General features: G+C 43.5%; 1 protein-coding gene across 1 annotated transcript in view; it reads left to right on the top strand.

The window, feature by feature from the left end:
- Positions 1-27,851, top strand: part of LOC117360717 (band 4.1-like protein 5) — a 166,879-nt gene that overhangs the window by 46,316 nt on the left and 92,712 nt on the right. The window contains exons 4-5 of the mRNA XM_033944960.1: positions 7,803-7,845; positions 9,666-9,744. Of these exons, the coding sequence (XP_033800851.1) occupies positions 7,803-7,845; positions 9,666-9,744 (122 nt within the window). The remainder of the gene's footprint in view (positions 1-7,802; positions 7,846-9,665; positions 9,745-27,851) is intronic.

The following is a 27,851-nucleotide window of genomic DNA, read 5'->3' as shown; positions in this document are numbered from 1 at the left end:
TGCTGCGCCATGTGCTTGGAGCAAGCTGCCCAAATCCTTACAGGGGCTCCATCTCTGGCAGTGTTCAAAGCCCAGTTAAAAGCCTTTGACTGTCCTTTTGACTCCCAACTCCTCTCACCTTGGGTTCTGCATCTCCATAAGAACATAAGAGTGCCTCTGATGGGCCAGACCAGGGGTCCATCGTGCCCAGCAGTCCCCTCGCGCGGCGGCCCAACAGGTCCAGGACCTGTGTATTAGTCCTCTATACTCCTCTATCCCCTTTTCCTTCAGAAAATTGCCCAATCCCTTCTTGAACCCTAATACCGTACTCTGTCCTATCATGCCCTCTGGAACCTCATTCCAGGTGTCCACCACCCGCTGGGTGAAGAAAAGCTTCCTAGCGTTGGTTTTGAATCTGTCCCCTTTCAGCTTTTCCGAATGCCCTCTCGTTCTTGTAGTTTTCGAAAGTTTGAAGAATCTGTCCCTCTCCAATTTCTCTATGCCCATCATGATCTTGTAAGTCTCTATCATATCCCCTCTAATCCTCCTCTTCTCCAGGGAAAAGAGCCCCAGTTTCTCCAGTCTCTCAGTGTATGAAAGGTTTTCCATCCCCTTTATTAAATGTGTTGCTCTCCTCTGAACCCTCTTGAGTATCGCCATATCCTTCTTAAGGTACGGCGACCAATATTGGACGCAGTACTCCATATGCGGACGCACCATCGCCCGATACAACAGCAGGATAACTTTTTTTGTTCTGGTTGTAATACCCTTCTTGATTATACCTAGCATTCTATTCGCTCCCTTAGCGGCTGCTGTGCACTGTGCCGTGGGCTTCATTGTTTTGTCCACAATTACCCCCAAGTCCCTTTCTTGGGTACTCTCACTCAATAACATCCCTCCCATCGTATAGCTGTACCTCAGGTTTCTGCTTCCCCCATGCAATACTTTACATTTCTCTACATTGAACTTCATCTACCATCTCGTCACCCACTCCCCTAGCTTGTTCAGGTCCCTTTGTAATTCTTTGCAGTCCTTTTTAGTCCGAGCAGCACTATATGTCGTGTCTGTCTGTCCAAGTTAGATTGTAAGCTCTTCTGAGCAGGGACCGTCTATAAATGTCAAAATGTACAGCGCTGGGTACGCCTTTCAGCGCTATATAAGTGATTAGTAGTAGGATCAAGCCATAACCTTCTATCTGCTAGTGTACAAATGGCTTCTCTGTCCTCTATTGTCATGTAAGGTTTGATACATACTGGAATGCACCTATACCTCGTTTTTTTTAAAATCTAGGAGTTGTGTATTTCAAACTCCTTGAGAGACACTGATTAGCCTAAACCTTGGAGGAGCTAGAAGTGCGGACTTCCTTTGCCTGTTCTCCTGTCGGTGCCTGGCTCGGAGCTGCCCACACTTGGAATGTGGAGGAGATGAAAAAAAACAGATTTCAGTTGAAGCAGACATGAATGTTGTCCATCCTCCCTCCCCCTTCAATTTCTTTTTCCCCGTTCAGTCACCAGCCCAAGGACGGCTTATAGAAACATCATGCCTTTGTGTCTGGAGACAAGTTTCCTCTGTGGCAGATCAAGCAGAGCAGTGGAACAGGTTCGCAAGATCTGATAAATGGCTGGGTTTTTTTTTTGCAAAATCACTTCTGGTTCTATGTCTGAAAAATATTGAACCGTCAAGAATGTGAAATCCATATTGCAATTCTGTGACTTAATACCGTGGGCCTCGTTTTCTGCATAACTGAGCTGTATACATTCATCCAGTTATTGCATTAAATGATTGTTTCCCTGCTTGATAAATATTCATTATGGGGGTTGGGCAAAGCAGGGCTGTCTGCTCCCTTCAGGGGCCCAGGATTTGCGGAGAATCTTTTTTTTTTTTTTTTTTTTACTAGGTGGGTTTATGGTTGGAGGGCAATTGAAACCATTGGCTTCCTTGACCAAGAATGAGAAAGTAGTGATAATTAACAAAATCAGGCAAGTTGACTATTCCTCTGCATTGTGTTAAAATTTTAGAGGCTGTATGTGGGGGTTTATTTCAAAGGAATTTCTGAGATTTTCTAAATTAAATAATAAATTTATTGAGCGTGTACGGTTGGGCAGACTGGATGGACCATTCAGGTCTTTATCTTTTTTCGTTTACTATGTAGGAATCGTTAACTTATTCTGAAAGTTACTAAGATACTTAGATGTTATCTTAATTTTTCTCATCTTCCTCACCATGGAGAAATAAGTTTCATAACAGACCTCACATGAAAAAAAAAAACCCCTTAATTAAAAATTTTTTTTTTAATATTTTTTGGAGGGTTTTTTTTCCAAGTTTCCAAGTTTATTATAAAATTTGATTAAACGCCTATTACAAATTCTAGGCAATGTACACTAGTTAAAATAACCAGATATGGGTAACAAATAACACAAACATAAATCTAAGCAAATTATAACAACAGATACAAACATTCCTATACAAAATTTGAGTCAATTAAATATAATAACTTATACATACAATATCAAAACAAAAGGGAAAATTATTAGGGAATTACAATTAGTGTTTAAATCAATATATTTAAGGTAAAAACAATAGGAGGGAAAACAAGTAAAAGCAATAGGAGGGGAAACAAATATAGTTTGTAGTGAAGTATTGGATGAAGGAAAACAAAAGCATTTCATTTACGCTAAAAGCATCTTTAAAGAGAAAACTCTTAAGTTTGATCTTGAATTTGTCCAAATTCTTTTCCTCTCTTATATATAATGGGAAGTCATTCCAGGACTGAGGAGCGGTTATCGAAAAAATAGTGTGACGCCTCTTGTTAATAACTTAACGAGGGAATGACCTCCTTTTTGATCGTTTATTCCCTAAAATTCCCTTGTTTTGAAATTGTTCACATTTTGCTATTTCCCTCTCTTATTTGTTTCAGTGCTTTTGCCAAAGTGCTGCTTTGTTAATACCACTTACTGCCCCTCCCCCCCACCTCAATATGGGCTCCTTTTACTAAGCTGCGCTAGCGGTTTTAGCGCGCGCTTAGCGTGCACTGCATTGCTGCGCGCTGGACGCTAACACCAGCATTGAGCTGGTGTTAGTTCTTGGCCCGTAGCGTGGGGTTAACGCTCGCAGCAATGCAGCGTGTGTGCTAAAACCGTAAAAGGAGCCCAGTGTGTCCTAGGTTAAAAGCCAACAAGACCATTTTGTGCATTCTCCATTTTCTGATCTTGCTTTTTCAGCTCTGACGGCACCAAACGTCAAGCCTTTCCTAACACACTCTACCTGATCGGATGCCTTGCTGGTGAAAGGGCTTGATTTGTGTCAACTCAAGTGCGCTGCCAGGGATTTTGGGAAGATTCATGTCCTTCTCAGCTTTCTGGATGTTTTTCTTGTCTGCTAAAGACCTTACCCTCCCTCCCTCCCCCTCTCACTTTTTTACTGAGTAGCATTAATGTTACTAAACTTTTTGTGTGTAAAATATTTGTCGATATCGTACAAAGGCAAAATTCTTTTTTCATGTCCTGTGAGCATTAATGATGCTGGTGGGTGCAGAAGAAATTCATTATAAACTTCCCAAATTTCCTTGTTTAAGATTCGTTCTCAGTGCCAGTTCTAGCCACCAGGAAGAACATCGGGTGAGTCTGATTCTCCAAACAGCGTGTGGCATGCTATGATGGGACCACATCTCTCCTCCAAACATCTGTACCAAATCTGTTTAAAAATTAGTCTCTCCTGAATATAGAAGGCCCTCCCTTTGGCAGCTCATGTAGTTTGATTATATCAGTGGTTTGGGGATTGTGATGTGTAATTTTTTGGGGGGTAGAATACAAGGTGGGAGGTTCTTTAATTTATGATGCTAGTGGTGTGAAATAACCTCTTTAGAGCATATATAAGCACTAGACATAGTACATTTACGTACACTTCAGGGATTTCCAACCTTTTCCACGTAAAGAGCCGCAATATGGTCACAGGAATGCTCTGAGGGCCACAAAAAAGCTTTGTTTTCGGTATGTTCATTTAGTCCACATATTAAAAAGGAAAAACATCTTCCTTCTCTACGATTTTCTGCTTCTGTTGCTACTGTCTGAGTTACTGACCAGCCTGTTGTCTAATAGGTTCAGTCTCTCTCTTTCTCTTCAAGAGTTCCTCACTTATTCACTAAACCCTAGTATTAACCCGATTTCTGGATCTGACAGGGAAGTCCTGGAATCGGTATAAAAACATTAAGAAGCATTCCTGCACTCCCCCACACCATACCATCCATGCCCAAGGACTTACCAGTTTGCAGCAGCTTGATAGCCCCAAATACCTCTCCCTCTGAAATATCTACCCCTAATGCCTGGGTTATCTCCTGGGAAACTTTGGGCATGGGACAATATCTGCAGGAAATTGCTATCTCCTGCTCTGGCATATACAGTGCCTTGTAAAAATCCATAAGCTGGTGTTGAATACCCTCTTCCTTTACATATATTTCCCTCTATTTAGCCACACTTGCTGAATTTTTAACCTCTTGAGGTCCTCCGTTGCAGCCCTCAAACACCTTACTCCCCCCCTCCCATGGTTGTCATCCTCCCACTCTCAGCCCAGCGACTGACTGCTCAGCCCTCTGAAACCAAATAAAGTGCTGCTGCATGGAATACAGTCTCCTTTCCTGCGCAGTGTCCCGCCCAGAAACAGGAAGTTCTGTCAGAGGTGGCGGAGCACGAAAGGAAGCATGTATTTGGCATGACAGCACTTTATTCAGTTTCAGAGGGCAAGCAGTCGATCAGTGGCCTGAGAGTGAGAGGATGTCAACTGGCAAGGGGGGGTGGTTTGAGGAAAGCAACAGAGGACAACTGGGGCTGTGTGTTGGAGACTCCCGCTTTAGGGCAAGGCGTCCAACTATGTTGAGAAGCAGTAGGAGTGGAGCATCAATGTATGTTTGCATCCACTTGATTTAAAAAAAAAAAAAAAATTTCTGGTTTCAAGTCAAACCCTGGGAGGCCTTTTCTTTCTAGATAAATTCTGGACCAGCCAGTAGTTAGGCCTACAGCAATGTGTACTGAGGTGCAGGAGTTAGCTGATAAGCAGTAAATGTATGTGCATAGGTAAGTATTTTTACTACCTAAGTGCGTACTTGTCAATCTGCCTGGAGGAAAAGTGTATAGCATGGAATGTTGCTACTCTTTGGGTTTTGATCAAGTATTAGGGACCTTGATTGGCCACCATGAGAACAAGCTACTGGGCTTGATGAACCAGTGGTCTGACCCAGTATGGCTATTCTTATGTTCTTACGTGTGCCAAGTATAGGACAATTAAGCCATTGAAATATCACTGATGTGGTTGGCTCTGAGGCACTGTGGACTGAGGCATTATGACATCACAATCTCAGCTCTGGAATGTTGCTCTCATTGGGGTTCCGGAATCTTGCTGTTCTTTGAGATTCTGGAATGTTGCTACTCTTTGGGTTTTGACCAAGTACTAGGGACCTGGATTGGCCACCGTGAGAACGGGCTACTGGGCTTGATGGACCATTGGTCTGACTCATTAAAGCTATTCTGATGTTATTATGTGCCCAAAATCTTCTCTTGAATATGTCTTCTTGCTGTAGCCATACATTTATTCATGGGGTAGTTTTATGAGAAGCCTTTTATGTGCATGAATCAAGTACAGTCAAACATCGGTTTGTGAGTAACGCGATTTGTGAGTGTTTTGCAAGACGAGCAAAACACTCGAGCAAACTAACTCGCAAACCAAGCATTGACTCAATTTGCGAGCCCCCCCCCCCCCAGGAACCGGCTTTGTTGCTCCCCCGAGGCCACCGACGCTGCTCCCTCTCTTCGCGATTGCCTCCTCCCCCCTCTCCCATTGACCGACCCTGTCCTTAGCCATGCGCTGCCAGTGTTGAAAGTGCCTGCCGCCGGTTCTCTGCTGGGACGCTGCTGCTGGGCCTTGAGCATCTGCGCATGTTCAAAGTCTTGTGGCTCTCACCCTCTCCGAGATTCTCATGAGATTTGATATCTCATGAGAATCTCTGAGAGGGTGAGAGCCAGAAGGCCTTGAGCATACGCAGATGCTCAAGGCCCAGCAGCAGCAGCCCAGCAGAGAACCGGCGGCAGGCACTTTCAACACCGGTGGCGCACGGGTAAGAAGGAGGCAATCGCGAAGGGAGCGAGCAGCGCTGGTGGCCTCGGAGGAGCAACAAAGCCGGTTCCTGGGGTCGGTTTGGAGAATTGCCATTATGGCCTATGGGGAAAGTTGCTTTGATATCTGAGCACTTTGGATTGCGAGCATGCTTCTGGAACGAATTATGCTTGCAAACCAGGGTACCACTGTATTTACACACCACAATATTTTCTTTTTTATAAACATTTGTTTTGATGTATAAAAATAATCTTTTAATAATTGGATACCTTTGCATTGTTTGATAGATTTATCTCCTAAACAGAAGTTGCACTAAATCTAACAATTTTTATTACCGTATTTGCCGGCGTATAAGACGACTTTTCAGTACCTTAAAATCCTCCCCAAAGTCGGGGGTCGTCTTATACGCCGGGTACTGTTTACATGCCCTTACTTTACATTAGAGAGCTGCACGGGGACGCCCCTAGGGTCGCGGGGATCCCGTCGGGACGCCCCCTAGGGTCGCGGGGATACCATGGGGACGCCTCCGAGGGTCACGGGGCTCCTGCGGGGCTGGATGTACTCAGTCACGCAGCTCTTCTTCTCCCTACCTTCTCTGCTTGCAGCACAGAGCCGAACGGAAGTCTTCCCGACGTCAGCGCTGACGTCGGAGGGGAGGGAGGGCTTAAACAAAGCTTAAACAAAGCCCTCCCTCTCTCCGACGTCAGCGCTGACGTCGGGAAGACTTCCGTTCGGCTCTGTGCTGCAGGCAGGGCAGATAAGGAGAAGGAGAGTAGCCTCGCGGTTCGAGTGGCTACCAAGGGAGAGGGGCGGCCCGCCCCGGTTGCAGCACAGCCGGCCAGGTTCCCTTACTTTTGTGGCACTTCCCCGACCGACCGATAACAGCCCAGGTCCGACAATCCTCCCTGCCCTGTAGCCGCGAATCTAAATTACCTTCTTACAGCAGCTGTAAGAAGGTAATTTAGATTCGCGGTTAAGGGCAGGGAGGTTTGTCGGACTGGGGCTGTTGTCGGTCAGTCGGGGAAGTGCCACAAAAGTAAGGGGACCTGGCCGGCTGTGCTGCACCCGGGGCGGTAGAGAAGGTGTGCGGAAGAAGGGGTAGTCTTATACGGCGAGTATATAACAAACTCTATATTTTAACTGTAAAAGTTGGGGGGTCGTCTTATACCCCCAGTCGTCTTATACGCCGGCAAATACGGTATGTCTATTCTTGAGTAAAATGTTGTACTTTTATAATTTTCATATTGCAATTCGCTGATTGTCCAGCTCTCTTCGGTGTGAACCGCTTAGAAATCGTTTGATTATGGTCAGTGGTCTCAAACTCAAACCCTTTGCAGGGCCACATTTTGGATTTGTCGGTACTTGGAGGGCCGCAGAAAAAAATAGTTAATATCTTATTAAAGAAATGACAATTTTGCATGAGGTAAAACTCTTTATAGTTTATAAATCTTTCCTTTTGGCTAAGTCTTAAGAATAATATTGTAATTTATAGCTAAAGAGACATATGATCAAGAAACTGTTTTATTTTACTTTTGTGATTATGATAAACAAACCACGGGCCTCAAAATAGTACCTGGCGGGCCGCATGTGGATCCCCGGGCCGCGAGTTTGAGACCACTGATTATGGCGGTATAGAAGAATAAAATTATGTTATGTATGTGATGCCGCTCTGTTCATGAACAAAGAACCTATTCTAACTGGTTTTCCTCTCTCTCTAGCACTGGTTGGATAATACAAAAAGCATCAAGAAACAAGTGAAAAGTGAGTAACTTCTCTGGTTTCATGGTATAGGTGGCTGGTGGCTGCTGCCATTGGCCCTGTGGGCATAGCTGCTCACTCTTGGGATAATTGATTATGGGGAGATATGATTTAGACGTTCAAAGAGAAAGAAAAATGGTAAAACCAGAGGACATAATTTAAGGTTGAGGGGTGGTAGACTCAAGAGCAATATTATGAAATTTTACTTTACGACGAGGGAATTTGCTCCCGAGAGAGGTGGTGGAGAGGAAAATGGTGACGGAGTTCAAAAAAGTGTGGGATGAACACAGAGGATCTAGAATCAGAAAATAGTAAATAGTGAAGAACTAAGGCCAGTACTAGGCAGACTTGCACAGTCTGTGTCTGTATATGGCGATTTGGGGGAGGATGGGTTGGGGAGGGCTTCAGTGGCTGGGAGGGTGTAGATGGACTGGAGTGAGCTTTGATGGAGACTTAAGTAGATGGAACCTGAGCACAGTACCGGGCAGAGCTTTGGATTTTCTTTCCCAGAAGTAGCTAAGAATTTTTTTTTAATTGAATCAGTAATTTAGAGAGTGAGTAGGGTTGGGCAGACTGGATGGACCATTCAGGTCTTTATCTGCCGCCATCTACTATGTTACTATGTTATGTGTTTGTAGCTGGTACAGCCTTGACGGTGAGAGTGAGCCATTGACATGTGAGTAGCTCCATGGACCCACATTTTGAATATGTTCCCCTACTTTGAGCATTGGACAATAGGTTGGGGGGAGAGAGAGACTTAGGTATTTTTTAAATTGGAGCACTTTTTGTCTACTCCAACCAACAGAATTAACTACCGTATTTTCACCCATATACCGCGCACCCGTGTAAAACGCGCACACGGGTATAGCGCACGGGGAACACAAATTTATGTAGAAAAAATTTAATACCGCGCATGCTAAAACCTCCTCCCGCCTACTCCGAACCGGCATCCTCCCCCCCCCCCCCCCCCGCTCGCTTACCCGCGTTTTTTACAACTTTTTTTTTTCAATCCGATCCGGCATCCCCCCTGCGAACCAACATCCCCCCCAGCACTGCAAAACATTTCTTACCCGATTGGGCACTGGCACTGGCACCAGCACCAATGCACAGGACGTGCCAGTGCCCGAAGATCCTCCCTCGTTGGTTTGGACTGGGCTGGGCTGGGCGGTGCGGTGCGGGAGAGATCCTCCTTCTTCCTGCGCCGGGCTGGACTAGGCTTTGAGCATTTGCGCATGCTCAAAGCCTTCTGGTCTCGCTCTCTCCGAGATAATCTTGAGATGTCACCCACATGCTTGATGTCATCCTGTTGATGTCCGTGCATGCCCGGAGGGCCTTCAGATGGGAGGGGGGGGTGTGCAGAAATAGAAGAGGCGCAGAGCAAGAGACACTCCATGGAGGAGGAGAGGCACTGGCAGTGGCTGACTGCCTACAGCAGGGGTGTCCAATCTTTTGGCTTCCCTGGGCCGCATTGGCCGAAAAAAATGTTTCTGGGGCCGCGCAAACACTGCAGCAAGACAGAGGAGGGAGCCGGCAAGATGGTAAACACCCGGGGGCAACAGAGGAAAACACTGCATCGCCCTCACCAGGGCCGCACAAAATACTTCACGGGGCTGCAGGTTGGACACCCCTGGCCTACAGGATGTGCGTCTCGCCGCGAGAGGCACTTCCTGTGGGCAGTCAGCCAGCACTGGCATCTCTCCTCCTCTCCGTTGTCTCGTGGCACACCTGAAATCTCGTGTGGCATACTAGTGTGCCGCTGCGCTCGGTTTGCGATACTCTGCTCTCGAGCAATGGCAGCTAATGCCCTTCCTTTTTCTTTCTAGTTGGTCCACCATACTGTCTTCATTTACGTGTCAAGTTTTACTCGTCTGAGCCTAACAATCTTCGTGAAGAACTGACCCGGTAAGTGTGCCTTATTTCCTTCATACTAATTTCACATAACCGCTACACTGAGTGTTTCTTATATGATTTTGGGGTGGGGGGAGAAAAGTTGCACCACTCAGCAGTAGTGAAAATGGTGCACAGTTTTTTTTTGTAAGTGAATGGCAAGAGCTTCCTCTTCCCCCCCCCCCCAACATCCTCTCCTGCTACTTTACCCTCTCCTCACATTTGTCCTGTAAGTGTGCTCAGTGGTGCTGCTATTGCCTTCAAGTTTCATTTGAGTTTGATGAATTGCTTATTTAGTTTTACTAAGTGAGGTACAAAATTGATAAAAATATAAACATATATTTAGACATACAATTTAAAATTTAGAATAATGGGTTAAACAAAGAAACTTACAGACCGACAAGGTAAGAGGGAACAGAACTACAATTCGGTATTTTTAAAGTACAGAGGAGACCATATATGGAGAAAACAATAGGGAGAGAAGAGTGCAATCAAAGAAGGAAGCTAATATAAAGATTAAAAGCATAATTTAAAGATTAAAAGCATCTTTAAAAAGAAAACTTTTTAAATTACTTTTAAAACGACTCAAGGCATTTTCCTCTCTTAAATGCTGTATGGCATTCCAAAGCTGCGGTGCCATCACTGAAAACATATCGTGTCGTCGTGTCCCAATAACTTTCAAAGAGGGGACTACTATAAGCTTTTGATTAGTAGATCGGAGAGAACGAGAAGTGCTATAAGGAATAAGTAATTTATCAATAAATTGAGGTTCCTTAGTGGAAAGGGTTTTGAATACTAAAAGTAAAATTTTGAAGGTAATACGATGGTTAATTGGAAGCCAATGAGATTTAGTCAGAAAAGGTGTTACATGATCATATTTTTTACCGTTATGGATGAGTTTAACGGCAGTATTCTGATTTATCTGAAGGCACTTACATAAGAACATAAGAAGTTGCCTCCACTGGGTCAGACCAGAGGTCCATCGCGCCCAGCGGTCCGCTCCCGCAGCGACCCATCAGGTCCATGACCCGTGAAGTGGTTTCTGACTAATCCTATAACCTACCTCTACTTCTGTCTGTACCCCTCAATCCCCTTTTCTTTTAGGAACCTATCTAGACCCTCCTTGAACCCCTGTAGCGTGCTCTGGCCTATCACAGCCTCCGGGAGCGCGTTCCATGTGTCCACCACCCTCTGAGTGAAAAAGAACTTCCTAGCATTTGTTCTAAACCTGCCCTTTTTCAATTTCTCCGAGTGCCCCCTTGTACTTGTGGCTCCCCACAGCCTGAAGAATTTGTCCCTGTCTACCTTCTCTATGCCCTTTATGATTTTGAAGGTTTCTATCATGTCTCCTCTAAGTCTCCGCTTTTCCAGGGAGAATAGCCCCAGCATTTCCAATCTGTCAGCGTATGAGAAGTTTTCCATACCTTTTATCAGCTTTGTCGCTCTTCTCTGGACTCCCTCAAGTACTTTTTTTCTTTTTGTGTGATACTTATTAATAGAGAATTACAGTAATCGAGCCAGCCTTCAACCATGTTCAGAATGCGTGAGCTGGCATTTTCCTGCGTTCTGATCTTTTGTATCATGAGATCGGCTCGCAGGAATTGTCAGCCTATGATTTGTGACCGTATTTACAGGGCTGCCACAGATGTGTGGCACAGGCTTCTGATCTTTCACCAGTTGAATGGGCCACTCTTGCTATATAACTGCCACGAAAACCATTGACATTCTAAGTTTAAAAGGAGAGAATTTGTATTGCTGTATACGTTGTGAAAAATGAACTATACTGCACCTCTAACCTTCGCCATGTTGTCTTTTTGCCCGTGTTGTCTTTTGAAGAGAGTATTTAGCCATAAGCGGGCCAGTGACTTGGCTGTTTGAGGAGGCTAAAGTGGGCGGGGCTAGGCAGAGCAGTACAAGTTAAAAATCTTTGAGGCGGAGGGCAATGTCCGTTTCAGCAGGAACGGAGCATGAGGCACTTTGGAATACAGCAAGGAAGAACATAAAAATAGCCTTACTGGGTCAGACCAATGGTCCATCAAGCCCAGTAGCCCGTTCTCACTTTGGCCAATCCAGGTCACTAGTACCTGGTCAAAACTCAAAGAGTAGCAAGATTCCATACAGAATCTTAAAGAATAGCAAGATTTCAGAATCCCAGAGAGTAACGAGATTCTAGAACCCCAAAGAGTTGCAACATTCCAGGCTACCGATCCAGAATAAAGAATTTCTCGCTGTGGCACTTTTCCTTCCCTCTTTCCTGACACCTTCTCTGCTGGCCGGGCCACAGTACTAAATACATAGCAAAAAGCCGTGTGGGACCGCAGCTCTCTGGACGCTGTGGCTGCTTCTTCCTGGCTGGCCCAGCCACCTGTGACATAACATTTTCTCTCGGAGCAGGCCAGGGCAGCCACAGAGTGTGGAGAGCCGCGGTACTGTGCGGCTTTATGTATTTAGTACTGTCACCTGGATGGCAGAGAAAGCGATAAGAATGAGCAAAGGGAAACTTGACACGTAAATGAAGTTAGTAAGATGGCCCATCTACCAAAAACAATCTTGGTACTCCCTTCTACTTCAACTCAGCAGCAGGGAGCCATACCTTCTGCCAGTTTTTCCTTCTCTGCTTACACAGAGTCAAGGACCTCTGCTTCATCCCAACCTGCAGTCTCTACACCTGACAGCTTGGTACCTCTCAACATAACACCTCTTCAGTTTTCTCAAACTGTAAGAGACGTTTTAGAGCAGGGCTGTCCAACCTTTTGGCTTCCCTGGGCCGCATCGGCCAAAAAAAGTTTCTGGGGCCATGCAAATGCTGCAGCAAGACAGAGGAGGGAGCCGACAAGACGGTAAACACCCGGGGGAAGCAGGGGAAAACACTGTATCGCCCTCGACCGGGGCCTCACAAAATACTTCACAGGGCCGCAGGTTGGACACCCCTGTTTTAGAGGCTTCTAGGAAGCCTACCACTAGGCAATGCTATCACCAAAAATGGACTAGATTTTCTACATGATGTTTTTCTCATGATAAGGAGCCTCATCATTCCTCCTTATCTTCTGTTTTGGATTACCTTTTGCACTTATCCAATTCTGGCCTCAAGTCTACATCGATATGAGTCCATCTCAGTGCCATTGCAGCTTTCCATCAGCCTATTGAAGGGAAACCCCTCTCTGCTCATCCGGTGCTTTCCAGATTCATGAAAGGACTTTTCAATGTCAAACCTCCTCTCAAATCGCCTCCTGTGGTTTGGGACCTCAATGTTGTTCTTGCTCAACTGATGAAGCCTCCATTTGAACCAATTGACCGGGCTCATCTGAAGTATCTCACTTGGAAAGTGGTGTTTCTCATTGCCATCACTTCTGCTCGAAGAGTCAGTGAGATACAAGCTTTAGTTGCTGATCCATCTTTTACTGTCTTTCATCATGACAAGGTGGTCCTCCGTACTCATCCTAAATTCCTCCCTAAAGTGGTATCGTAATTTCATCTCAATCAATACATTGTTCTTCCAGTATTTTTTCCAAAGCTTCATTCTCATCCTGGAGAAGTAGCTCTTCATACTGTGGACTGTAAACATGCTTTGGCCTTCTATTTGGAATGCACCAACCCACACAGAACTGCTCTTCAACTTTTTGTCTCCTTCGATCCAAACAAGTTGGGACATCCTATTTCTAAGCGTACCATCTCCAACTGGATGGCTGCTTGTATCTCATTCTGCTATTCCCAGGCTGGATTACCCCTACACAGTAGAGTCACAGCCCATAAAGTCAAAGCAATGGCAGCTTTAGTAGTTTTCCTCAGAGCTATACCTGTTGAGGAAATTTGCAAGGCTGCTACTTGGTCCTTGGTTCATACTTTCACTTCTCACTATTGTCTGGATGTTTTCTCCAGACGGGATGGACAGTTTGGCCAAACAGTATTACAAAATTTATTCTCCTAAATTGCCAACACTCCCACCATCCCATTCTGGTTAGCTTGGAGGTCACCCATATGTGAGAATAGGCTGCCTGCTTGTCCTGGGATAAAGTACAGTTACTTACCGTAACCGGTGTTATCCAGAGACAGCAGGCAGCTATTCTCACAACCCACCCAACTCCCCTGGTTGGCTTCTCTGCTAGCTATCTGAACTGAGGAGACACGCCCTATGCTGGGCAGGAAGGCACTCGCGCATGCGTGGTGCGGGCGACTCGAAACTTCTAGTTTCTTCAAGCAAGTCTGCTTGTGAGGCGTCCGCATCCGTGCTCCGTTGAAGACGTCGCCCATATGTGAGAATAGCTGCCTGCTGTCCCTGGATATAAAACCTGTTAGGGTAAGTAACTGTGCTATCCATACCTAACATTTTGATAAACCAGATTACACTTACAAGAAAGTCTTAACTGAGATGCCATCTCTAAAGCAATCACAACCTGATGCATTTCCAAGAATCTTTCTCCTCATTTATGTCCATTTTACACAAGAATATGCCTTACTGGGTTGGAACAATGGTCCATCAAGACCAGTAGCCCGTTCTCCCAGTGGCCAATCAAGGAGTAGCAACATTCCATCCTACCGATTTAGGGCAAGCAGTGGCTTCCCCATGTCTTTCTCAATAACAGACTGAAATTGTCCAAATCTTTCTTAAAACCAACTACACTATCCGCTCTTACCACAACCTCAGAGTGAAAAAATATTTCCCTATAACTTCGAGTGTCCCCTATTCTTTGTAATGTTTGACGGAGTGAAAATCGATCCACTCATACCCATTTTACTTGCACCTTCACCCCTATAAATTTTGTGTTGGTTGCCCGATAGAAAGATGGCCGCCTTGTCTCAAAGGAAATTAACAAGTTACTTCTCCCAATAACTTATTGAGAGAATTCTAAAAACAGAAACATTTCAGGCAAGAGAAGATTGACTCCCGTTTTTCAGTTGGTATAATCTACAAGGAAATTTAAGTAAGAATGAAGCCCTCAAAGCCAGGACTCTTGGTTTTAACCCCAAGCATTCCCTTTCTGGCTTTTCATTCTTGAAAAGTCAGGAAAAACTCTTATTCTTGACTCCATAAACAAGTCAGAAATATGTCTAAAGTTGGAGTTGTCTTGTTGGAAGCAAGCATGGTGGCCAAGAGTACAGTTTTAACTGATATTTATTTATTTAAAAATTTATATACCAAAGATGTTTCCAGAAATTCAGTCAAATTGAAGGGTTCTTCTCAGGCCACCGGTTGACCACCAGCTGTTCTTCCTGCATCTACAACACAAATGGATATATATATTGCCCTAACAGGGGGCAAATTGGATTTTTTTAAAACATACCAACTGTAGAAATTGAGGGACACTTTGGAAAATTGACTTTTAATCACACACATCTATAGAAGTAAAAGAACTCTGGCTTTTACTGTAGCCAGTATATGTGAAATTCAGTGCAGACCAGCCAAACTTATGTTACTAGATGTGCCCTAAATCTAACCACATCAGTTTTGTGCAGGTAGATTTTAATGTGCTGCTCAGCTGTATGAGTAATGGGTTAAGTGACTGTTCAGCTTCACGCAGCTGGTTAACTGCTCTGCCCTTGCCTTGCAGGCCTCTGTGAGAGTCATTGTGCCCCCACTGGGACTTAAGATTTCAAATGAGGTGTCGGGGATTTATTTATTTAAACAGAGTTCGTTAATGGCTATTGTAGTTTCATGATTTACAAGTTTGGGTGAGGGAGAGGGAGCAGATGTAAGGGCTGGTCAGCGGTGCAGTGGGAGGAGTAGAGATCATCCGTGCTGAGGAACACAATTACCGAGGGGGAGGGAGAAGAGATGGAGAGAGACATGAACATTTCAAAGAGAAAGACGCTTTAACTTTAGGTCAGCTGCCAGTTGCAAAGCCGAGTCAGTTACGCATGGGCCTTCTGTGGCAACCTATGTTGCCCCTGCTTAATTCCGGTGAGCAAAAGATGTCTGAATACACAAGTGAATTTCAGGCATGTGTTCCTGGTATGTCCAACAAAGAGCACTGTGTAACCTATGCAGAGGAGTTAATGTTCTCTTGCCAAGTGGAGCTGCTTAGTTAGCATGGCTTAAAAACTCACCAGACATCTACCTCGTTAAACTAGGAAACCCGTATGTTGACACAGGCCTCTTACTACATACTATTTCTTTCCATTGCTTTATGGACCACTACCAAATTCTGATATGTACGATCTGAAGCCATCTGTCTCTCGGCAGTCTCTGGACTGGTAACACTGCAACAAATTTTAACTTCTTTTTTTTTCTGGTACAGGAAAAAATGATGTTTACTTTATAGAATTTGACCTCCTATGAATGGAAATAGCCTCAGTTTTCTCCTATCACATATAGTTTTTGAGTAAATCGCACATATTTATAGCATGAGAAGTCGTACTGTAATGGATTGCGCCGATTTAAGAGTTCCTATAAATATTATTTTCTAGAATCGTTTTGCTGTCGAAGTGCGTTTATCAACGAGATTAGGAGCATCTCTAATTAGATCATTGGGGTATTATTGATCATAGTCTCAGGCATTGAGTTTATAAATAGTTGTGCGGCTACTTTGTCTGTGAATGTATGTGGTTTCCCATCTCTCCATATGCGTAGAGACGCCGGGTACATAAGTGCAAACTTCACTCCTCGACGATGAAGCGTGGAACATAGCGGCACCATCGCCTTGCGAAGGGTGGATACAAGTAAGGAGTAGTCGTTAAATAATAGTAGTTTTTGACCTTCGTATTCAAGACGACTATATTTCCGATAGGCTTGCATGATGAGTTCTTTGTCTTTCCAGTTAATATATCTAGCGATTACTGCTCGCGAGCGGTTGTTATTCTCCATGCGTTGGCCCAAGCGGTGTGCCCGCTCGCATAGAAAACCAGTCTCAGGGGTCACCAGACCAAGTTGTTTTGGGAGCCAAATCTGAAAAAAACGGTAGAGATCTTGATCAGCATGGAGATCAGGTAGTCCTACAACTCGTAGGTTATTGCGGCGTTGACAGTTCTCTTGGTCATCCAAACGTATTGTCAATGTTGCCACTTGATTTTGCAAGGCAATCACTTTTTCGCGATCTTGCAATGTTGCATCTTCATTTTCAGACACCCTTTGTTCCACTGCTGCAATACGCCCAGCATGTGCTTCAAAACGATAGTTAATACAGTCTACAGCCAATTGTAATTTAAGAAGTTTATCTTCCAGGGCTGCGGTAACCATTTTCGAAATTTCTTGGGCCCAATCACCCCATTGTGCCGAGGTTATAGTTGGAGTTGGTGACGTCGCCATTTTAAGTATTGAGCAGGATGATTTATGTTTAGACGTTTTCGCCGATCTTATCGGCATTCCTATCTGATGCGCACTTTTAAGCGGCTACACATATACAAGAAAGCTCTTTAGGTGGGATAACGGTTGTCTGGGTCGCCCGTCTGAATGGAGTTGAGTGTTCCGGCAGCAAAAATTTAACAGACTATGTAAAAAAAAAATTAAATATAAAAGCACAGTTTTATTTGAATTAGGCGTGTACAGGAGGAGCCGTTACGCCATCCGTGTGTTCTCCGTGGCGATCATGCCACGCCCCCTCGACTTCGGCAGTTCCTGGGTTGGCTATGGATAGCGGAGTTTAGGTGAAAAGCAGGAACAGGGCTAACTCCTGTTCGAGTGATGTCGGGTGGAGGAGGGAGGAGGCTTCCTCATTCCTCTGCCTTGAAGTCGCCGAAGAGGAACAGAAAAAAAAAAAAAAAATTTTTTTTTTTTTCTTTCCTTCCCTCCTTCCTCCTCGGCGGCTCGCAGTGGGCTGAAAAAAAGCTGGGTCAGGCTGGAAGATTGGTCTTTAGTAGCACTCGGATGGGCTGGGGAGAGCAGGGCAGATCTCTCCTGTTCGAGGGGCGAAGGAAGGAGGGACTGTAAGAGGGCTTAAGAGGGCTGTAACGGCAGACCGGTGCCGAAGTGGCTGTTGGGGGGCGGAGCAAACAGCCGATCTCAGGCTCCTCCGGTGCAGTGAAGGGGGACGACTCGATCTCCCTTCCCCTTCACTGTGCTGGATCTTGAAGAGAGGTCCTGTATGCAAAGCCCTTAAGAGGGCTGTAACGGCAGACCGGTGCCGAAGTGGCTGTTGGGGGGCGGGGCAAACAGCCGATCTCAGGCTCCTCCGGTGCAGTGAAGGGGGACGACTCGATCTCCCTTCCCCTTCACTGTGCTGGATCTTGAAGAGAGGTCCTGTATGCAAAGCCCTTAAGAGGGCTGTAACGGCAGACCGGTGCTGAAGTGGCTGTTGGGGGCGGGGCAAACCGCCGATCTCAGGCTCCTCCGGTGCAGTGAAGGGGGACGACTCGATCTCCCTTCCCCTTCACTGTGCTGGATCTTGAAGAGAGGTCCTGTATGCAAAGCCCTTAAGAGCTTCACGCTGGCTCTCCTGCTGCCCAGGATCTAATTCTACTTGACATCAGCCGTGCAGGTCCTTGTTTGATCAAATCAATTCCAATTTTGATATTTTAGACTGTGCCAATAAGCTCTTATCTCAATGTTCTATGTAATGAAATACATAATTTTTATAGTCTGCTAAGTTAAGCACACTAATCTCACATTTTATATCACTGATTAGGTGTGAACTCTGTTAGTTACTTCACATGTGTTATTCTTCTGTGCTCATAAGAGCACCCTTAAAATATTTTAAGATATGCATGATAATATGGTTTATTTCTTTTCTGACCATATATTACGCTGACATTACTGACTTCTTCTTTCTTATTTTAATGCTCTTTCTATTTTTCTTCTTAGACAGGAGTGTCTACCTAACCTTACAAATATATCAGTTATTTTTTTTTTGATAAAGGGGATATACCTCATATTTCACCACTGCATTTCATATATTATGGCTGACCTACATGTCTTTTCCTTTAATGTGAATGGCCTGAATCATCCCATTAAAAGAAAAAAGATATCTAATTATGTGTTTAACAAACATCCAGATATAATTTTCCTACAAGAAACCCACCTCCCACCCGCTGCCGCCACAAAATTTCAACTAAAGGGATATTCCGCTCACTTATACTCCCCTGCAACCAATCAAAAGAAAAATGGTGTTTCAATATTTCTTAAAGATAAACTATCTCCCACTATTCATTCAATTAAAACAGACACGGAGAGAAGATGGTGTCTGGTACATGCTGCGCTGCACTCAGTGGATTTCGTTCTTCTAAATATATGGCCCGGTTAAAGATCACCCGGATTTTTTTAGAGATATTCAGCTTGCGCTAATTGAATTCAGTTCTTGTTCTCTAATATTGGGAGGAGACTTTAATCAAATCCAAGACTTATATATTGATAGATCTTCTTCTTGTAAACCCTCCAAATCCAAGTCATTCACAGCTCTTCAGGCTCTAAATGATGCCTTCTCCCTCGTGGACCCTTGACGATTACTTCACCCAAAAGGTAGAGAATACTCACATTTTTCCCCACCTCATAATTCCTACTCGAGAATTGATTTCTTTCTCATATCCTCTTCTCTCATTCAGGATCTTACAAATGCTATTATACATCCAATCTCTCTTACGGACCATGCTGCCATTTCTTTATATATTTCTATCTCGGCTCCGCGTAAAGAATCTCCTTCTTGGCGCTTAAACAACGCCCTACTCTTAGATGAAGAAACTATTGAAAAAATCAACTCGTTCACAGTGGAATTTTTTGAAAATAACTCTAAAGATCCTGAAATTTGTCCTTCCATAGTCTGGGAAGCTTACAAAGCAACCCTTAGAGGTGAATTGATAAAAATTGCTTCTTGGAAAAAAAAACAGTCCATGATAAAAGAAAAAGAATTAGAAAACTCTATTAAAACATTAGAACTACAACATATGTCTAATCACTTACAAGACCCAATTATTCTTCAAAATATCCAAAAACTTAAATATGAATATAATACTTTAGTTTCATGCATAGCCAGACGTGATATCTTCATCTCCAATTCTGGCCATTATATGGGAGATAAGTCTTATGGGTCGCCCATTGGCCAGATACCTTAAAATTAAATCCAAAAGGCTACATATCACATCTATCCAAAACCCAGCAGGACAATTAGTCAAAACCAGATCTTTAATTTCTTCTCAATTCGAAAATTTTTATGCTTCATTATACCAATCTGATTTTGCGGCTCCTGATTCAGATATAGACTCCTTTCTTTCCTCCTTATCTCTTCCGACCATATCGGACTCTGTTAAATTGGAATTAGATTCTCCGATAACTATAACAGAAATAGAAGCTGCCATATCTTCTCTACCGACTGGAAAAGCCCCTGGTCCGGACGGTTTTACTAACGAATTTTTTAAACAATTCCGAAACATCTTAGCTCCTCATCTCCTTACATACTATGATTTCCTTCATTCCACTCCAGATAAACAATTTAATTTCACTGAAGCCACCATTGTAGTAATTCCTAAACCTGACAGGGACACCACCTTGGTTAAAAACTTCTGTCCTATCTCTCTCCTTAATTTAGATTACAAAATAATGGCAAAAATACTGGCACTTAGACTTACCAAAGTGATTCCACATCTTATACATAAAGATCAAATGGGGTTTATTAAACAAAGATATATAGGAGATAACCTGCGCCTCTTTCACCATATTAATGCTCACGCTAAAACATTGACAGACCCAATAATAGGCCTAGCTATAGACGCTGAAAAAGCCTTTGATCGAGTGGAGTGGCCTTTTCTTTTTTGTGTCCTGAAAGGGTATAATTTTGGCTCATTTTTCACGAAATGGATTGAAACATTATATCACAGTCCATCCGCTCGTATTCTAATTAACAATTCTCTATCCAATAAATTTCCCCTTCATAGAGGCACTAGACAGGGCTGTCCTCTCTCACCATTATTGTTCAATTTAGTGTTAGAGCCTCTTCTCTCTGCTATTCGACAAAGCCCTTTAATTAATGGTATTCCCTCCTCTGATCGAGAATTTAAATTAGCAGCCTATGCTGATGATGTCTTAATTTTTCTTAGGAACCCTCAATCTTCTCTTCCTCATCTTATACATATCATCAAACAATACTCTCGCTTTTCCGGATATTCTGTCAATTGGGAGAAATCAGAAATCTTTCCTCTGAACAATAACATTCTTCAATCAGATTTGGCTAAATTTCCATTCACATGGTCAAATGAAGCTGTGAAATACTTGGGGATTCTAATACACAAGGATCCGGTCCTTGCTCAAGATCTTAATATATCTAAAATCAAAAATTTAGTTCTTAACACTACATCTAGATGGTCTCCACTTTATTTGTCTTGGTGGGGTAGGATAGCATCCATTAAAATGACTCTAGCACCTCAAATAAATGACATTCTCTCTATGCTTCCTCTTCTATGCCGTAAATCATTCTTCTATTGGCTAAATAGGAAGCTATCTGAATTCATATGGAACAAGAAAAAACCTCGAATTGCTCTAGCCAAGCTGAAAGCCTCTAAAATTAACGGTGGTCTTAACATCCCTGATTTCTACCATTATTATATAGCTTCATTAACTAAATATGGAGCTTACTGGATTAATGATTCCTTTTATCAAGACCCTCCTACTTGGTTTGAAATGGAATGTTTTCTATGCAAACCTTTACACATCTCCTGTTTACTAACGATATCAATACCCAGACATTTGAGAAAGTATTCTCTGTTAAGTTCAACGCAGCATGCTCTCCATTATTTAGATAATATAGCTGAGATCTCAATTAGTGTTAGCCCACTCATGTCTCTTTGGAATAATTCCAAAATCCAAAACCAAGGCAAATCCCTTTCATGGAAACGGTGGCAGCGGGCAGGTATATGGTTTGTTCATCAACTGTCTACTCTCACTAAGTCAATTCCTTTTGATATACTTTGTTCCACATATATGTTGCCCTCTTCTGCTTATTCACAGTGGATCACACTCATTGAAGTGCTGTCTTCTGTGCACATACGATATGACTTCATGTCTTCCAAAAATACTATCTGCCATTGGTCTTTATGGTCTCTAGCAAAAGGAAAAGCTATATCTTTTTTTTATAATATTCTGAGAGATAATTTCTTCACTTTTTCATACCATTCTATGAAACACTGGGATAATATACTCATCACTCCGCTTTCTGACATTGACTGGGAACTCTTTTGGTCTTCAACAAACCGCCCACTTTTATCTGCTAGAGTTTCACAATCAATGTTCTTTATTATGTGGAACGCAATATGGACCCCATTTCGCATGTGGAAAGCCAAATTAAAACAAGACTCTGTTTGCTGGAATTGTTTGAAAGAGGAGGGAACTCTTGATCACATGTTTTTACATTGTACTTTGGTCCGCTCTTTTTGGACCCAAATTTGGAACACCATACAATCTATCACTAACTGCTCAGAAGAGATTTCTATGGACATTATAATCCTTCGATCTCAACATCCCTGCTTTGTGCAATCAAATTGTCCTCCTAGACTCATTGATACCATGTTGGTAATTGCCCTCATGCACATTCTGAAAAATTGGAAATCATCTTCGCTATTAGATTATACGTTTTGGTGGAACTCTTTATGTATGTATCATAGATTTGAATCATATGCATATGAGAATAAAATTACACACCGAATCTCTAAGAATTTGAAAAGCAAAAAATCACCCTGGTCATTCTTAGATTCATATGTACGCTCTGACTTGTAGACACTCCTGTCCCCCTTTCCTTTTCTTCACTTTTCCTCTTTCTTTCCTTTTTCCTTAACTTTTATTCTGTTCTATCTCATCTTTTTCTCATACAGTCTTCACAAATAACTCCATTACTCTGAGCTTTTCTTAATACTATGATCCTTTATAGTTTATTCTATATTTATAAACCATATATATATATACAAAATGTTATATTATTTTTTATGTATTTGAATTGCTCTCTGTATTTTTCAAAATACTCAATAAAAAATTTATTGAACTTAAAAAAAAAAAAAAAGGAGCATCTCTAATTAATGTCCAACAATAGTCGGCGCGAGTATTGATGGATTCCATCTGCCCTGATATCGTTTCTCCGTCGTAGCAATGTCCTGGTGAAACCTTTCCCCGTGCTCACCAATAACACTGCCAAGATTACCAAGATTGCATTTGAGATCACAGAATGCTTTAAGCATCGTCTCCACCATTTGGACATAGTCTGGTGCCTTCCTGTTCCCCAGAAAATTCTCGATTACATTCTTCAATGCTATCTATGCACTTTTCTCACTTTAGCTTAAAAATCTAATTTGAGGCAAACTTTGAGATCACAGAATGCTTTAAGCATCGTCTCCACCATTTGGACATAGTCTGGTGCCTTCCTGTTCCCCAGAAAATTCTCGATTACATTCTTCAATGCTATCTATGCACTTTTCTCACTTTAGCTTAAAAATCTAATTTGAGGCAAACTGTTTTAATATTTCAGAGAGTGTTATAACATTTGCTCCAAGCATTGGAAAATATAGCGAAAATTTTAATTTTTGCATTATAATGCTCTTTTGCCAAAAATCAGAGGGTTATACCAAAAATTTAAGGTCAGTTTTGAATTCAGCAACCCCAGATCACTATAGAACACCCACTACAATTCATGCCCCAAAACCTGTTACACAGTGAAATAGAAAAGAATTTCGCTTGCAAATGGTAACATTGATGTCTTATTTTTTTAATAATTTTTTGCTGATGGGTTGTGCGTCCTTTTTGTGTTTTTTTTTAAAAAAAACAACCAACTTTACAAATTATTTGTTCCTTTACTGGAAATTTTAAGTCCGCTATAAATGTTAATTTTCAAGCTGCCTTTCTGGATGCTGAGGCCGTCTTATATTTTTGTCATTAGAACTTGTTGCAGTTGAATTCTATTCTCAGAGAGTAGTGTCAGATAAAACACTTATCCGAGATTACTAGGAGCACCGGTGAAGGAAGTGGAATTTGAATCCTAGTTCGTTGCTCTAACCCATGGGTGTCAAAGTCCCTCCTGGAGGGCCGCAATCCAGTTGGGTTTTCAGGATTTCCCCAATGAATATGCAAGAGATCTATTTGCATGCACTGCTTTCATTGTATGCTAATAGATCTCATGCATATTCATTGGGGAAAACCCGACTGGATTGCGGCCCTCCAGGAGGGACTTTGACACCCCTGCTTTAACCCGTTAGACCATTATGCCAGCAGTTGATGTTGTGTTTGCAATTATTTGGAGGGTGATGGTTACATTTAGATGGAGGTTTCCTCTGTGGTTAAGATCTGTATAAATAGTATTCGAAGTTCCCTGTGTTGGCAGTTTCATTTGCCAGGTCAGGGCTTCCTTCAAGCTAAAAGTGAAAGAAGCTGAGACTGGCAGGTCCTGGCCTTTTGCCCACAGCTCTTGATCAGACCAGATTTTCTGGATTCCTTCTGGAATGGGAAGGAGGAGAACAGGGCTGCAGTCTGCCAGGTCTTGCACACCCTCCCTTCTCATGTAAATTAGGGAATGTGTAGGATGGCTCCAGGATTCATCTGCTTGCCCTTTTGAAAGGGAGGATGCGGGAAAACCTCAATTTCTCACAGCTGTGGAGAATGTGTGTCGGTCCCAGCAATTTCCATGACACCTACTCCCCCCACTTCCTGTGTATCTTTAACTTTATTGGAAGCTTCTATACCGCTGCTAATGACTCGGGAGTCAATTCAGAATGGTTTTCAAGGACATCTGTAATGGATTTTAAGTACAGATTCAGATGGATTCCACTGTGATTGTTGTCGGCCTCCGAGCTGCTTGGCTAGGGGATCATATTTGCATTATTACGCTATTATATATGTACTAGTTTTTAAGCCCGTTACATTAACGGGTGCTAGAACATATGTGTGTGTGTCTGTCTTTATTTCTTTCTCTCTCTCTCCTTAGCCGCTTTCTTTCTTTCTGCCTTTCTTTTTCCTTGGCTGTCCTCTGTTCCTTTTTCTTCACCCCCCTGTCCATCAGCATCTCTTTCCTTCTCCCCCTGTCCAGCAGTAGGCATCCCTTCCTTTTTTATCACCCCTCCTCCTTCTTATCCCTATGATACTCTTACCTTGCTCTGTCCCTGATCAGAGGTTCCCGACAGCCGCCCAGTTGCACCCATTGGAAAAGTTCCCACTGCCGCATCCCGCACCCCTCCTGACGCGGCTCCCGCTGTCCTTTATGTTTGTCTCTGTCCCTCTTTGCCTGTCTGTCTTTATGTGTATCTCCCTGCCCCTGTGTTTTTCTTTTTTCTCCCTCTGTCTGTCTGTCCAAAGCAGCATTCCATCCCCCTTCATTTCCCTCCCCCCACACCAGTTCCCTGTGTACCTGGCCCTGTGTCTTTCTTATTTTCTTTGTGTTTCCCTTCCTCTCTCTGTCTGTCTGTCCAAAGCAGCATTCCCTCCCCCTCCATTTCCCTCCCCCCCCCACCAGTTCCCTGTGCAGCAGCATTAGCGTTGCCTCTACCCCCCCCTTTCCCTTCCCGCGGTCCGGACTACAAACTTGGTGATTACAGCAGCGCTTGCATCAGTCTCCACACGCTGCTTCGGGTCTTTCTACTGCCCTGATTTACTCTGGCACGTCCCTGAGGACATCATCAGAGACGCGGCAGAGCAAATCAGGGCAGTAGAAGGGCCCGAAGCAGCGTGTGAAAACTGATGCACACGCTGCTGGAATCGCCATTCGGGCCCGCGGGAAGAGAAGGGGGTGGGTGTCAAAGGAGGAACGGAGATCGGCGGCGGCAGGAGGAATGGAGATCGTCGTCTGGCTGCGGTCCGGCTTGTGGAGAGCAGGGAGGCTGTGAGGAAGAGAAGGGGGTGGGTGGCAAAGGAGGAATGGAGATCGGCGGCGGCAGGAGGAACGGAGATCGTCGTCTGGCTGCGGTCCGGCTTGTGTAGAGCAGGGAGGCTGTGACGTACAAAGCGAGTAGGTGGTGACGTAAAACCCGCGCATGCGCACTCGTATTTTCGTGACGGATCAGGGAACACGTTTTTTTAGTGTGCATGCGCAGCCTATCATTATATGCTAAATTAACACCCCCCTAAATAGATTTATTGTTACAATCAAGTAATCTATATTTACATTTTTGCATCCTAAATAGCGCTAGCAATGTGGACTATATTCATCCTAAATCATTCTAGTTACAAATCCTAATTTATTTTAGTTTGTTTACTATATCCACCATATCTTAAACATTTCTGGAAAGATGTCCTATGTGCATACATGTCCTGTCCTCCTATTGTGTGTTTTTTATGTGTGTGTGTGGGGGGGGGGGGTGCTGCTATTATTCTCTGTTGCTTCCTCCCTCTGTTGGTTCAAAGTTTCAGTTGAAGTAGTCTGAGAAAAGGATAGTGTTCTCTTTCTTGAATTTTCCGGTGTCCTTTTCTAACTTTAATTCCTTTGGTAGGGTGTTCCACCACATTGGAGCCATTACAGAGAACATTCGTACCCTTCTGCTTTTATATTTAATGTCTCTGAAGGCAGAACATAAGAATAGCCTTACTGGGTCAGACCAAAGGTCCATCAAGCCCAGTAGCCCGTTCTCAAGGTGGCCGATCCAGGTCACTAGTACCTGGCGAAAACCCAAAGTGTAGCAATATTCCATGCTACCGATCCATGGTAAAACAGTTGCTTCCTCCTTGTCTTTCTCAATAATAAACTATGGACATTTCCTCCAGGAACTTGTCCAAACCTTTCTTAAAACCAGCTACACTATCTGCTCTTACCACATTCTCTGACAACGCGTTCCAGAGCTTAACTATTCTCTGAGTGCAAAAATATTTCCTCCTATTGGTTTTAAAAGTATTTCCCTGTAACTTCATCGAGTGTCCCCTAGTCTTTGTAATTTTTGACGGAGTGAAAAATCGATCCACTCCTTTGATTGTCTCCAATTTTGAAGGCCCTTGGGGTTTTTTTTTTTTTGGGGGGGGGGCTCATTTGGTGCACTCTTCTACATTTCTGCAGTTTGGGAATCTGCCTACTTTTCTTGCGCAAATGCAATAGCGAAAGCATTCAGGACGTTATATAGGAAAGGTTGCCGTGATGTTTTGTTTTTAATATAGTGCTTCTTCCTAAACAAGGTTCAATGCGGTTAACAATCACTAGTTTAAAATTGAGAAAATAATTCCATTAAGAACAGGAAAAACTTGACATTTCCTGCAATTTCAGAAACACATTTGCTTTTATTTTTATCATCTGTATATTCATCCCAGTCTCCCCAGGCATCGGTTGAGGTTTGACCTTAAATTCATTCAGAAGAGATGAGATTAAATGCCCTTTCATAAAGGAACATTTTCACCAAGGTTCTGGACTTTGGGAAGTTTGGCTGTATTCAAATATAAGGAGGGGCGAACATTCCGGGATTTAGGAACAATAAAGAAGGTGGCAGCGTCCCTGGTGGACTCATAGTGGGTTTGGCGCAGTGTTCGCGATGGGTTGTAGGGAATGATCAGTGAAGATAGGTAAAGAGGCTGGTCTTTGAAGTATTTTATGCTGGTCCATAGAGGCCTGCGCATTCTGGGGCTGTGTCCGGAAGCAGCACCTGCCACGGCAGGTTCCTAAAAATATGGGCACCTGCTCTGTGTCCATCACGAGCAAGCTCTGCTTCCAGAATTGCGTTTTAACAGGCCTATATTTCCGGCACCCAAGGTCCTGTCAGAATCGCAGCCAGCGATGCATAGTGACATCGAAGTCTGGCGCCACTCCTAAACATGCCCACATCCAGGCTTCACTATGCGCTGTTAGCTGCCAGGGACCTAGGTGCCGATCCCAGAGGCAGCTTTTTTATTTTTTAATGAGGGTTTAATTGGATTTTATTGATGTGACCAATTTATCGCGCCACTTAAACCCAATAAGCCACTTACGTTAGACACCAGTAGGTGCTATCTAGGTGCCTGCCGGCGCTTAATGTAAGACGATTTGTTTGTGAATCTGGGCCTCTGTGCAAGCCCAGAGATCAAATTGCATGTTTTGGTGTTCTTGTTTTTTTATGACATGTGTGGTGAAGCAAGAAAAGCTTAGGAAACGTAGAATGGGTGGCAGGAGACTAAAATGACCTGGTGTTTTTCTTAATTGTTGCCGTTTTCCCTGTCTCGCCACGTCTGTTTAGGCAAAACCGACACTTCAGCCATTAAATTTGAATTTCCCGCTAAAATTCAAATTCATGACCATCTCCCTGATCTCAATCAGGTCAGTCAATCCACTATTATA

This window comes from Geotrypetes seraphini, chromosome 5 (assembly GCF_902459505.1).
Source record: "Geotrypetes seraphini chromosome 5, aGeoSer1.1, whole genome shotgun sequence".
In the NCBI taxonomy this organism is placed as follows: Eukaryota; Metazoa; Chordata; class Amphibia; order Gymnophiona; family Dermophiidae; genus Geotrypetes; species Geotrypetes seraphini.
The sequence above is the reverse complement of the archived record's forward strand: the minus strand, read 5'-3'. Positions and strand labels throughout refer to the sequence as shown.